General features: G+C 36.2%; 1 protein-coding gene across 8 annotated transcripts in view; it reads left to right on the top strand.

Moving 5' to 3' along the window:
* ATAD2B (ATPase family AAA domain containing 2B) overlaps positions 1–13,867 on the top strand; it is a 207,189-nt gene that overhangs the window by 33,106 nt on the left and 160,216 nt on the right. For 6 of the 8 annotated variants that reach the window (XM_037812951.1, XM_037812948.1, XM_037812949.1 and 3 more), the window contains 4 exons: positions 198–300; positions 1,152–1,260; positions 3,342–3,458; positions 6,456–6,531. In XM_037812951.1, coding sequence (XP_037668879.1) covers positions 198–300; positions 1,152–1,260; positions 3,342–3,458; positions 6,456–6,531 — 405 coding nt within the window. Of the gene's footprint in view, positions 1–197; positions 301–1,151; positions 1,261–1,394; positions 2,144–3,341; positions 3,459–6,455; positions 6,532–13,867 lie in introns of those variants that run through there. The other 2 variants (XM_037812953.1, XM_037812952.1) reach the window with 2 other exon arrangements.

The raw sequence follows: 13,867 nt of genomic DNA, 5'->3' as shown, positions 1-13,867 counted from the left end.
CACAAAGTTTTCTGATTTTTTTAAAATTGGGCATTGTCTTTCAATGGATGCTGGTTATAAGAGATAGTTAATTGGAATGTTATGTATAGTTACATATCAGAGATAATATGCTTATACTTTGATGAAGACCTCTTTCACATGTATGTTCCTCTGTATGGCCTTACCATGGTCTAAACCCTAGTTTATTATAATTCTAGTACTGCTGAAGCTGTACTACAGGAAATGGACAACATTAACATCAGACGGAATCGTCGATCAGGAGAAGTAGAACGACTTCGAATGTGGACTGATACAGAATTTGTGAGTATATTAACTCTAACAACCTTTGCAAGTATTTTTTATTTTGAATAAGGAATTCAAAGAATGGATAGTAGTTGGGTTTAATAGAATTAATAATCTTACTCTTTGCTTTTCATTTTCACTTACTTTGGGATTTTATTATTTTCTTTCTTCTTTTAACATAGTCCAACACTCCCAACCTGCCCCAAAAGAACTTTCTACATTTTTTCCAGATGGGTTGTCTTAAAGTGCAGTTCTGAGTCTATTACTCTTCTGAGCCAAACCTTTAATGGTTTTTTATTGTGTACCTAATTGATTAAAAACACCTTGACCTTTATAATCTGGCTTCAATTTTATCTTCTCATGCACCATTGACCAAATGTAAATAATCATTCTTGTCCCCATACCTTTTACTCTTGTTAGTGCTTTTGGTTAGCAACTGATGCTGTTCTGCCTTTGTTCCGAGGTTCATTTCAGATGCTGCCTCCCTGCATCCCCCTTAACAAGAGGAAGGTCATCTGTTTGAATTTTAGAGTACTTTATACTTTTCTTTATGGCATTTAGCTTGCTTTACTTTCTATTATAGTTACCTGTAACTTGTCTTATTCCCTCCTACTGAGTTGTAACTTGCTTGTGGGAGTGAGTATGTCAATGGCATTGTATGGTTTTAATCTTTAAATATTTCATGTTTTATTTCCTTTTGTCTCTTAAATTTATTGAATTCAGGAAACCCTGCTTTTGTGAATCTGTACCTTGAGAATAGTTGCTTAATAAGTTTTATTGAGTGCGTATGTGACCAATTAGGTTCAGTATATTTGTAGTGGGGTATAAGTGTCATGTTGATATTTGACAAATTTCCTTTCTTTAAAAAGGAAAATATGGATATGTATTCAAGAGTAAAGAGGCGAAGAAAGTCCCTAAGAAGAAATAGTTATGGGATACAGAATCACCATGAAGTTTCTACTGAAGGTGAAGAAGAAGGTTTGTAAAGCACTGTATGAAATAAATATTAGAAAGTTCTGTTGGGTGGGAAGAAAAATATATACAAATAATATATGTATAATATTGCTGGGTGGGTGATTTTTAGTTTTTGAGGTCTGTATTGTATACTTGAGATAATTTATATTTGGTTAGGCATTCTGAATTTTCATTTCCTTCTTTTGGAAAAATGCTTTTAACAGTACATTGTACATCATTATATAATGTATCTTATAGTAGCCATTGGTAGTCCTCAGATCACCTAATATGGTGTGGCATTTGCCATGGGCTAATTTGCTTGTTAGGTAAGACCTCCTTTATAATTAGGTATCCTCTAACCAGAAGGTTGTTTTGCTATTCATAGCCTCTAAATCTCCAATTATTTGGATAACAAATTTCCTTTTGGACTGAGGAGCAAATGGTGAAGTACAGAGAAAGAGGATGCTTATACTGGTGGAAGGGGTTGTGCTGGTCTTTTTCGAGGAGTGTTTGTATTCTGAACTGAAGAACCCAGACTGAGTATGTAGAGCAGGAGCTGGGACTAAGAGGAAAGTGCATTGACCCTGAGAATGATGAACTGATGACTAGTTCATCTATAGAATTTAATTCTCTAGGTTTTAGTCCTCTTTATTGATACGGATTTTCAAACGATTTGGTGTATTGTCAGTGCAGAGTAGTGATACTTTACCAGAAAATCTTAGTAGCTCCCAATGTTTAAATAGAATAGATGGAGAAGAATGGGTTTATTTCTCAGATTGTATAATTGATATATTATTAGTAAGTTTTGAAGAGCTGATATTTCTAACAAAGGCACTTTATTGAGCAAATATTATTGTTGTTACAGCTAGAACCTCTATAATGCTTTCTTTGGAGAAAATCAGTATAGGTGAGACAGCTTTATAATGTGATTTTTGCCTTTTCATTAACTGAATAACTTTGTAGAGTTTCCAAAGTAGATTTGCCATGTGCAGAATTTCTTCCCATAATAAATAGTCTGTTAATTTAAGCATTTTTCAAAAAGTAGTTTTTGAAGATTTAAGACACTTATTTTGAGGCAGGTAATTTATGGTATTATTTAGATAATATTGTATTTGCTGATTTTCTCTGCAACCTGATACATTTTCAAAAGTTGGAATAAGCTTTCAGATGTCATAAGTAAAATGTGAAGTCCTTTGCTTGCATTTTTGGTGTTCTTCATTCAGCATCATTAGCAGTTTAAAAATTTCTCCCATGCCTTGATATGGTTGTGTTACATCAACAATTTTTGTGATACAAAGTTAATCATAAAATATATATTACATTTGGGGACCATATGCCTATGAGTTTTCATCAAAATATTTAATTTTAACCTGTAACTAGAAATGATATCATAGTGAAATCATTTTTAAAAATAGATTTTTAAAACATGAATTATAATGTAAATAAATCCTAAGTTTACAGCTAGGTGAATTATTATAAAGCAATCATTCATGTCAAGAAATACACTATTATTAATACCCCGGAAGTGTGCATCATATTCCCTTTCAGTTCCTACCTGCATTTTCTATGCAAGTATAACTAATTCATGCTTAACTGTTGTCAGCAGGACTAACAAACGATTATATTGCCAACAAAAATTGCTCTTGCTGTAACATTAATAATTTACCCTATAAGCATATATATTTTTTTGAACTACCAAGTAGTAATTGAATAGTAATCTTATTCAGTAGTTAATTAAACATTGATTGAGGTTTGCTATAGTTTGGTAAAATCTCAAGCCACCTTCTCTTATTTGTTTTATATGACCAAAGAAATTGAAAGGTTCTAAGTATATCAGTAGATCACATGATCATCACAGGGTTTATTTACCAGAGAACTCTGCTGATAATTGGTAGGAAAGGTGGCTTTTTTTTTTTTTTTTAACTTTTATCTTGGAAGATTTTTAATGTTGATTTATGCTGTATCATGAAATGTTGACACTTTTAAATGTTACCTGTGTAGAAAGATTAAAGGATAAAATAAAAATGTTTAGTTCCTGAGTGGATCAGTCTTTATGGATTAAAACAGTGCCTTTTTTCCCTTTCCTTTTGTGTGTGGAAAACTAGAATCTCAAGAGGAGGATGGAGATATAGAAGTTGAAGAGGCGGAAGGAGAAGAAAATGATAGACCATATAATTTGAGACAAAGAAAAACAGTGGATCGATACCAAGCACCTCCAATAGGTAGTGGACTCAGATTACTTACTTCCTTTTTGTAGTTGAGTAGCTTAGTCTGCTCTGACCCTTTTTAAAAAAATAATACTGTTTAATTTAAAAGAATGAACCCTTTTGTTGGTTCTTCATGTCTTTTACTGCATATACTTCTAATCACACACACACACAACTGAAAGAAAATTAAACTATATAGTAGCAGTGTTGAATTATGGCATGTGTACATTTTATTTATAGAAGCTTAAATTTAATAATAATTACTGCTCATACTTTTGAGTAACTTTGTAGTTAATTGAGCATTTTCATTTACAGAAATTCTTTAGGGCAGATATCTCCATTTTCCAAGAGGTTAAGTACTTAGCCAGGGTCACGAAAATGGTACATACAGGACTGCAGCTTGGCCAGAAGCCCAAGTCATCGTCTTTTTTTTTTTTTTTTAAAGAAGGAAAAAGTTTATCTTAATATTGCTAAATCTAATCATAAGTAATCCGATCTATGGGCTTTGTTAACTTAGCCTCTTTCCAGCTCTTGGGAAATTTATCCTTTCCAAATTAAAAAAAAAATTCTGATGTAATTCACATACCGTAAAATTCACCATTTTAAGTGTAGTACATTGGTTTTTAACATCTTTATAGGATTGTGCAGTTATCACCACTGTCTAATTCTAGAACATTTTCATCACTCCATTCCTCCCTTTCCCTAGACTTTGGCCCCAATCATCTACTTTTGTCTCTATATATTTGCCTATTGTGGACATGTCATATAGATTGGATCATATATCACATGACCTTTTATGTCTTCTTTAACTTACCATAATCTTTTCAAAGAAGAACCAAGGTCTTTTTTTTTAATATTCATTTTATTGAGATATATTCGCATACCACGCAGTCTTACAAAACAAATCGTACATTCGATTAGAACCAAGGTCTTTTAACTCAAAATCTAAAATAGTGATTGATTCTCAAATATGGGGGTGTTCCAGTTTGCTAATGCTGCTATTATGCAAAATACCAGAAAAGGGTTGGCTTTTATAAAGGGGATTTATTTGATTACAGCCATTAAAAGTGTCCAAACTAAGTCATCAACAATAGCGTACCTTCACTGAAGGATGGCCGATGGCATCTGGAAAACCTCTGTTAGCTGGGAAGGCACATGGCTGGTGTCTGCTTGCTTCCAGGTTGCGTTTCAAAATGGCTTTCTCCCAGGACGTTTATTTGTAGGCATCTGGGGATATTCTCTTAGTTTCTCCCAGACAAACTCTGGAGTAGGAAGTCTACTTTCAGTGGCCGTCTCCAAGATGTCTCTCTAAGCTGCAGCAACATTGAGCTCCTTATGTCTGAGCTTATAGGGCTCCAGTAAACCAATCAAGACCCATGCTGAATGGGCGGGGGTCACACCTCCATGGAAATAGTCTAATCAGAGGTATTACCCACAGTTGGGTGGGTCACATCTCCATGGAAACAGTCCTATATCCAAAGATTTGAACCTAATCAACACTAATACATCTGCTCCCACAAGATTGCATTAAAGAACATGGAGTTTTGAGGGACATAATACATCCAAACCAACACAAGGGTGTATCAGAGTTATCTCACTAGAGGCTTTGCTGCTCATGCATACAGACATGGCCTACCCCTGCTAGCCCTGTTACTAAATGGGGGAGGTGTATTAGGATAGAGAAAAGGTTGTGAACCATTTTTTAGATTTTTTAAATACAAGCTTTATTGAAGTATAATTGAAATTTGGGGAATTGCACATATTTAAAGTGTACAACTTGACAAGTTTTGAACTATGTTTGTACCCATAAAACCATCTCTACAGTCAATATATAATGAACATGTCTGTCAGCCACCCAAATTTCCTTGTTTGTAGGCTACCCCACCCCTTCTTGTGCTTACCCCCTCACAGTTCCCAAGCAGTCATTGTTTTTTTTTTGGTCACCATAGATTAGTTTGCATTTTTTCAAATTTTATATAACTGGAATCATAAATGACACATACAGTATGTACTCTTTTTTTTGTTTGAACTCTTTTACTCAACAAATATATTTTAAGACTGGTTGTTGAATGGAACAATGTGCTCCATTTTATTGCTGAGTAGTGTTCTATTATATGGTTATACCACAGTTTGTTTATTCATTTGTTGATGGATATTTGGATTTTCACTTTTTGGCTGTTACAAATAAAGGTATTAGGAACATTCATGTACAAGTCTTCATGTGAACATTTACTTTTCATTTTTCTTGGATAAGTACCTATGAGTGCCGTGGTTGGGTTTTATGATTAGGTGTGTTTGTTTTACCTTTCTAAGAAATTGCCAAACTGTTTTCCAAGGAGGTTGTACCATTTACATTCTCACTTACATTGTATTGAGAGTTACACTTGTTCCATATCCTTTCTAACCCTTGGTATGGTTAATGTTTTAAATTTAGTTTTAATAGCTGTATAGTGGTAGTTTTAATTTGCATTTCTCTAATAACCAATGATGTTAGCATCTTTTCATATGCTTATTTGCTAATGATATATCTGTGGTGAAATGTTTGTGCAAATCTTTTTCCCATTTAAAAAATTGGGGTGTTTGTTTTCTTATTAATGAGTTTTGAGAGTTCCTTATATATTCTGGGTATCAGTCCTTTATCCATAAGTGATTTGCAAATATTTTCACCCATTCTATAGGCTTTTTATTCTCTTAACAGTGTCTTTGAAAGAGAAGTTTTAAATTTTGATCAACTGCAATTTATCAATTTTTTAATGGATTTTACTTTTGGTAACGTATCTATGAAATCTTTGCTTAATGCATGGTCACAAAGACTTAATATCGTCTTAGAATGTTTATTTGCAACTAATACTTAATATTTTTGCTATGCTCTTTCCAGCCAGTGTTTGGAACTTGCAGACACATGACACCTCTGGGTTCTATTAGAAATGTTAACAGAAGTAAATTCTGCGGTTTTAATACATTGATTTATCAATTTATTAATTATTTCTTTACCTCTTTATTTCCTTATAGTACCAGCTCATCAAAAAAAGAGGGAAAACACACTGTTTGATATTCACAGATCTCCAGCAAGAAGAAGCCATATCAGGTAAGTTTTGTTTGTTTTTGAAAGGAGTAAATATTTACATCTGTCATTTGCATATATGTTTTAAACAGTGTGTAATGTTTGATATAGTACCTTTTTAATCAGAATATAGATATTAGTGGTATTCATGATAATGCCAGTGAGGGATTAATAGCATCTTTCTTTCTTTGAATCCTGATTGATAGTTATTATGCAACATGTAACTGTTATCTTCCTAGTTCATGGTTTGCCTGGGATATTTATTGCTTAACAATTATGTCCAGTTCTCCTGTCTCTTAACAGATTTGAATCTCAGTGACCCGCATTGCTTTTCTTAGAAGCATTGGTTAGTTTTTGAGACTTTTTTTTTTCTACTGCCCTTTCTTGTTTTAAGTGTAGGTAAGAAGGAGGTTTTCTGTTTCTAAAAATTTATCTTATATATTTTCTGAAAAAGTAATACATTCCCCTTGGTTTCACAATTGTGAACATGAATAGTATTGCTCTGGCTTTACTCTCTGGTCTACACGCTACCCCAATAACGTTGTAATTAGTTTTTGTATCCTTAAAGGATTTCTTCATGTAGATGTAAGCAAATATGTATATTCATTGTTACTCTTTCTTTTTACCCAAAATATAACATATTATGCACACTGTCCCACACCTTGCTTTTTTCACGTAATTCATTTGAACTGTATTTTCATTTCAGTACATAGTGAAGTTTTACATTTGTGTTTATAGCTGCAAAATATTCCGTTTATGGATGTACTATAGGTTTTCTGCTAGTCCTTTGTTGAGTCAGATTGCTTTCAGTCTTCTCCTGTTACAAAATATGGTACAGTGAATACTCTAGCATAGTTATTATTTCACATGTGTACAGGTACATTTGTAGTATAAATTCACTGAAGTGGCCTCTCTGAGTTAAAGGGATTATATTCAGTTGTAATGTTGATTATCTGCAGTGGTATTGAATCAATTTTCTGTGACCTTCCACCTCCTCTCCAGCAATCTATTCAAGTGTCAGTTTCCCCCCAGCCCTGCCAACAAAATGTATTATCAAACTGCTGGATTTTTGTCAATCTAAGAGTTGGAAAATAAGATCTCAGTTCACTTTAAATTTATATTTCCGTATCTCTTATGAAGGTAGTTTTTCATATATTTAAAAGCCATTTGTTTTTCCTTTTCTCTTAACTGCTTGATCATATATTACCTAATTTTTAATGGGTTTTGAGTTTTTATCTTCTTTTAACAGTTCTTTATATAGCAGGGAGGTTAGTCCTTTTTGATATAAATTGCCAATTTTTCTCCTGGCTTGTGATTCATCTTTTGACTTTGCTTTTGGTTTTCTTTGCCATGCAGATGTTTCATGTTTATGTAGTCAAATTTATCACTCTTTTCTTGTATGGCTTTTAGGTTTTGAATCATAGTTCGAAGTGCCTTCCCAAATCCAAAGTTATAGAGGAATTCGTTCTTGTTTATTTCTGGGACTTCATTTTTTTTATTCTTAAATTTTTGAATCATTTGAATTTTATTCTGATGTAAGGTTTGTGGTATGGGTCCAGCTTTTGTTCCCAGATGGAAAATGAGTTCTCCCAGCCTTACCTTGTTGTGTATATTTACTTATTTCCTAAGAGTTGGGAAATTTTAGGCCAGTCTTTTTTTTTTTTTTTCTTTTTTTTCTTTTGAAATAAGTACAAAATTATAGGAACAGTTACAAAAACAATACAAAACCCATACACAGAACTCCAGGCAACCTGACCCCCCCTCCCCCGATACCCCAATCTACCAACTTTAACATGCTGTCACATCGCTATTTCTTTCCCTCCCTCCTTCCCTCCCTGTCTATCATCCATCATCTATTGCTTTGTCTTCTGAACATATGAGAGCTAGCTGCACACATCCTTGAACAAACACTAGAATTCACATATACACTTCGCATGAACAAGAACATTCTTTTATGCAATCCCATTAAGCACAGCTAAGAAGTACAAGAGATTCAACAATGATTCAAAGCTTACATTCTGTATTTCCTTTTCCTTATGTCTCAACTATGTCCCTTTGAGCCTCCTGTCCTCCATCCTCCGATCCCATCCAGGTTCATCCTTGGCATTCAACTGTCATCTATTTAGACTGTCTTTTTTATTTTTATTTTTTTCAACTGCGGAAACATATATATACAGCCTAAATCTTCACATTCCACCCCATCCCTAGCCTTCCATTAGTGGGATTAATCACATTTAGAATGATGTAATGCTCTTTCCCACCATCCATTACTAGAAATTTCCCTTCACCTCAGACAGCAACCCTACACTCATTTCTTAACTCCCCATTGCCCCTTCCCCCATTTCTCTTAACCCGTACTCTACTTTTCATCTCTATGGTCATATTCTCTGATAATTTCTTTGTGTTTACTGTGGGGCTTAAAATTAACTTCTTAAATCCTTAACAATCTTGTTTTTCTTTGATACCACCTTCACTTCAATAGGACACATAAATTATGTTCCTATACTCCTCCATTCCCTCACCTTTATATAGTTGTCTAAAGTTACATATTTTATGTTGAGTTCAAAACCACTGATTTGTCATTAGAGTTTGTGTATTTTATATCATGTAGGAAGTAAATAGTGGAGTTACAATTCAAAAATTATTGACTTCTATTTGTATTCCATTGTGGTCAGAATGTGCTTTGAATATATTCAAATTTTTTATTTATTTTTAATTTTTTTTTAATTTCTTGAGGCTTGTTTTATGTCCCAGATTATGGTCCCTTCTGGAGAAAGATCCGTGATCACTAAAGAAAAGTGAGTGTCCTGGTGATTTGGGATGTAAGGTTCCATATATGTCTGTTAAAATTCTCTATATCTCTTTCTCCTTCCTTTGTTTCTCTGTTGGTAGGGCTCCCTTTAGTATCTGAAGTAGGGCAGGTCTTTTATTGGCAAAGTCTCTCAGCATTTTTTTGTCTGTGAAAAATTTAAGGTCTCCCTCAAATTTGAAGGAGAGTTTTGCTAGATAAAGTATTCTTGGTTGGAAATTTTTCTCTTTCAGAATTTTAAATATGTCCTGTCACTGCCTTTTCGCCTCCATGGTGGCCGCTGAGTGGTCACAACTTAGTCTTATGTTGTTTCCTTTGTATGTGGTGAATTGCTTTTCCCTTGCTGCTTTCAGAACTTGCTCCTTCTCTTCAGTATTTGAGAATCTGATCAGAATATGTCTTGGAGTGGGTTTATTTGGATTTATTCTATTTGGAGTTCGCTGGGCATTTATGCTTTGTTGTTTATATTGTGTAGAAGGTTTGGGAAGTTTTCCCCAACAATTTCTTTGAATACTCTTTCTAGACCTTTACCCTTCTCTTCCCCTTCTGGGACACCAGTGAGTCTTAAATTTGGACGTTTTATTTTATCTATCGTATCTGTGAGATCCATTTCGATTTTTTCAATTTTTTTCTCCATTCTTTCTTTTGTGCTTTCATTTTCTGTTCTGTGGACTTCTAGGACACTGAGACGTTGTTCAGCTTCCTCTAATCTTGTATTGTGAGTATCCAGAGTCTTTTTAATTTGGCCAACAGTTTCTTTTATTTCCATAAGATCTTCTATTTTTTTACTTACTCTTGCAATGTCTTCTTTATGCTCTTCTAGGGTCTTCTTTATGTCGCTTATATCCTGGGCCATGGTCCTCTTGATGTCCTTTAAATCCTTTGCCATGTTTTTATTCCTCAATTGTAGTTCTTTGATTAATTGTGCCAAGTACTGTGTCTCTTCTGATATTTTGATTTGTGTGTTTGGAATTGGGTTCACCATATCATCTGGTTTTATCATATGCATTAAGATTTGCTGTTGTTTTTGGCCTCTTGGCATTTGCGTTGCTTGATAGGGTTCTTTCAAGTTGTAAAAAAAATACCAATCTAATTTTTCAGAAACACAAGTTGGTGGTGTACACTTTAACTAACCAGCAGATGGCGTCTGCGAGTCACCTATACCACTCAAGTCAGTTCTCTTCAACCTTGTCCCCGCGGTGTGTGGGGAAATGATTCTTGTGGGGTTCAGTTGGTGAACTCAGTATGGGTATGTTGCTGGAGCCGTCCGCCCTGAATGTGGGGCGTGTGTCTGGGTGGCCAGGGAGGAAGGGCAGCTTTAATATTCAAACACCCCAGGTTCCCAGAGATTCAAGGCCGCCACAAGAGTCTAAGCCTTCATTTCAGTTCAGCCCCAGACCCTCTCTCTCGCTGACCCACAGGCCACCAGACTTGGCGTAGCGTCCCTGGGTTTTCCGAGTGGGCGCCCTTTCTCAGCTGTGATCTTCCAGGACCTCTAGTGAGGGAATGCTGTGCTACGTCACCAGTGTGCGCCATCCCTCAGGGGAAGCCCTGGGCTGTGCAGGGGCGCTCTCAGCCTGATGCAAAGATGGCCAAACGGGGCATCTCAACCCCCTCGCCCTCGTACAGTTCCTCCTTCCCAGCTCTGGGACAACTAGCGGGGCTCTGGGCTGAGGGCATGGCCCCGGACAGGAGTCTAGCCAGCCCTCCGGGGAGCCAGCTGCAAGCCACGGGTTTTCTTTTTGCTTCTGGCTCTCCCTTCTGCTCCCCTGGCCCTGAGGGTATCTACAGCGGGCTATCCTCCAGGCCAGACACCGAGAGGCAAGCTCAGTCCCCTCTTGCTGTGTTTTACTGCGTGGTTCCCACTGTCACAACTGCAAGCCGCTCCTGGGTCCCCCTCCCTTTTTTTTTTTTTAAAGAACCAGTCGGGTCTCCAGACACTGACCCCTGGCTTCCCCACACCGCAGTGCAGCTGTGGGTCTTCCAGCCAGCTTACTCACTTGTTTCAGAATGCAGACTCCGGTTTCACCAAGTATACGGCCCCTGTGGTACTAGCAGGCCATGTCCAGCTGACGCATCTCTGAAACCGGTATTCTTGGTCACTTTCTGGTTTTTATCTAGTATTTTTCACGGAGGTGTTTTTTTGCCCTATCTCACCTAGCCGCCATCTTTAGGTTCTCCAGCCCATTATTTCTTTAAATATCCTTTCTGCTCCTTTTCCCTTCTCTCTGTGGGACTCCCATGATGGGTATGTTGGTACGCTTCATTCTGTCACTCAAGTCCCTTAGGCAGTGCTCAATTTTTTCTGTTCTTTTTCTCTAGCTGTTCTTCTGACTGTATGATGTTCTATTGCTTTGTCTTCCAGTTCAACTGAGTCTTTCTTTTTGCCTGTTCAAATCTGCTGTTACATGCCTCTAGTATTTTTAATCTCTATGTAGTGCTTTTATCCCCATAATTTTTGTCACATTTCTTTTTATACTTTCAGATTCTTCTTTTTGCTCACATATTGTCTTCTTTATATCCTTTAACTCTTTATCCATATTTTTCTTCATCTCACTGATTTGATTTAGGAAATTTGTTTGAAGATCTTTGATTAGTTGTTCCAACTTCTGAGTCTCCCCTGAAGTTTTAATTTGTTCCCTTGACTGAGCCATATCTTCCTATTTCTTTGTAATGTTTTGCTGATGTCTGGGCTTGTGATAATTTTGATGTGCTAACTCTGAAGGTCACTTTCTCATTGCCTCAGGTTTTACCATAGATTGGCTATGTGTTAAGGCTCTTCTTTGATGCTTGGTACAAGTTATACTGAATCTTTAAAGTAGACAGTGTTTAACCATTCAGATTTTCTTAACTCTTCTGCACCTGTTTTTTGCCCTGAATATGAGGTTCAACTTTTAAGATTGCCCTTTTGTGTGCAAATGTATCACCTCCAGGAGAAGGCTTCCTTTCCTCTGTTCCTTTTCAGGGAATACTGATCTATTCTGTTTTTGTGCATGATTTTCTCCCCAGCACCTATGATTTGTTTAACTTCTTTCCCTCACTCAGTGCTCCCTTTTCATGATTCTTTTTAGTCCTGGGAACTGTCCTGCCTTACAGCAGTTCAGTTTTTCTCCACTTTCCTTTTCCTTGAGGTTTTTTCCTCCAGTTACTTCCCTCTTAGGATGTCCTGTGTGGGGAGCCAGATGAGGCCATTGTTCAAAAATATCCATTTTTTTTGTTGTTGTTTAGGTGATACAGCAATCAGAGACCAGGTTGGCTGCGTGCACCTTTGCCAACAGTTCTGCCGCTGTCACTTTTATTTCCTGAGGCCCTTTTGTATGCATGTGCTCTCCAGCTGCTTGTTTTCCATCCTCTGCAGACATGGGTCCCTGTGCCTGGATATGCATAGGGTTCTAACTCGCTGCTGTGAGTGGCTCTGTGGTCTACATCCATGACAGGAGCGACCTGGGCCATACTGCCTCTGTGTGATCTTAAACTGTGGAGGACCAAGTGAGTGGGAGGGCTGTGGACTGGGGGCCCAGGTTGTAGAATTCCTATCTTGTTTTTGGCATTTTCCACCCTTTTCTGTCAATTCTGTATTTGTGGGTCCTTTTCTAGTCTCTTACTTCCTCCAGGGTTCCAAGCAAGTGAGATTTGTCCTTTTATTACTTATTTCTGAGGGGAGACTTTTCCAGGGAATGTCTTAAGTCACTATGTTGATGATGTCACTCATCCACTGAGGTTTTTAAATCAACTTCATTCAAGCATAATTTGTGTAAAATGAAATTTACTATTCAAAGTGTTCAGTTTTGACAAATGTATGCATTTGGTACTATTCCTGCAGCCAAAGGATAGAACATTTGCATGACCCTCAAAAGTTTCCGTTTTAGTCTGTTTCTCCTGACCTCTGGCCATAGGCACCATCCACCGTCCTGCTTTTCTTGTCAGTATAGATTACTTTGCATTTTCTACAATTTTATATGAACAGAATTATACAGTATTTTCTCTTCTGTGTCTGTCTTCTTTTACTTTCTGAATGATTTTGTGATTTATTCATGTTTTTGTGTGTATCGGTAGATTATTCCTTTTCCTTGCTAAGTACCATTCATACATAAAATTAAATAAAATAAAAAAATTTTTAAATAGCATTTTACTGCTGATTAGCAGATGGAGATACCAAATTTGTAACCTCTTGGTGGACATTTGAGTTGCTTCCTGTTTTTGACTGTAATGAATCATTGGTGTATAAATCTTTGTATGGATTTATCGTTTTTTTTTTTTTTAATTTCAAAACAGCTTATTGTTATATAATCACATACTGTACAATTCATCCATGTAAGTTGTACAATTCATTTTTGTTTTGTTTTGTTTTGCATATTCACAGATGTGTGCAATTGTGTTGTCCCAGGCAATTTTAGAACATTTTCATCACCTGAAAAAGAAACCCATATTCTTTAGCTGTACCCCCCATCCCATCCTACCCCAACCTTAAGCAAGCAATAAGCTACTTTCTGTCACTATAGAGTTCCCTTTTCTTGACATTTCATATGAATGGAATCATATAATATCTAG

The sequence above is a fragment of the Choloepus didactylus genome, chromosome 20, assembly GCF_015220235.1.
Source record: "Choloepus didactylus isolate mChoDid1 chromosome 20, mChoDid1.pri, whole genome shotgun sequence".
In the NCBI taxonomy this organism is placed as follows: Eukaryota; Metazoa; Chordata; class Mammalia; order Pilosa; family Megalonychidae; genus Choloepus; species Choloepus didactylus.
This window is presented reverse-complemented; position numbering and strand designations above follow the sequence as displayed.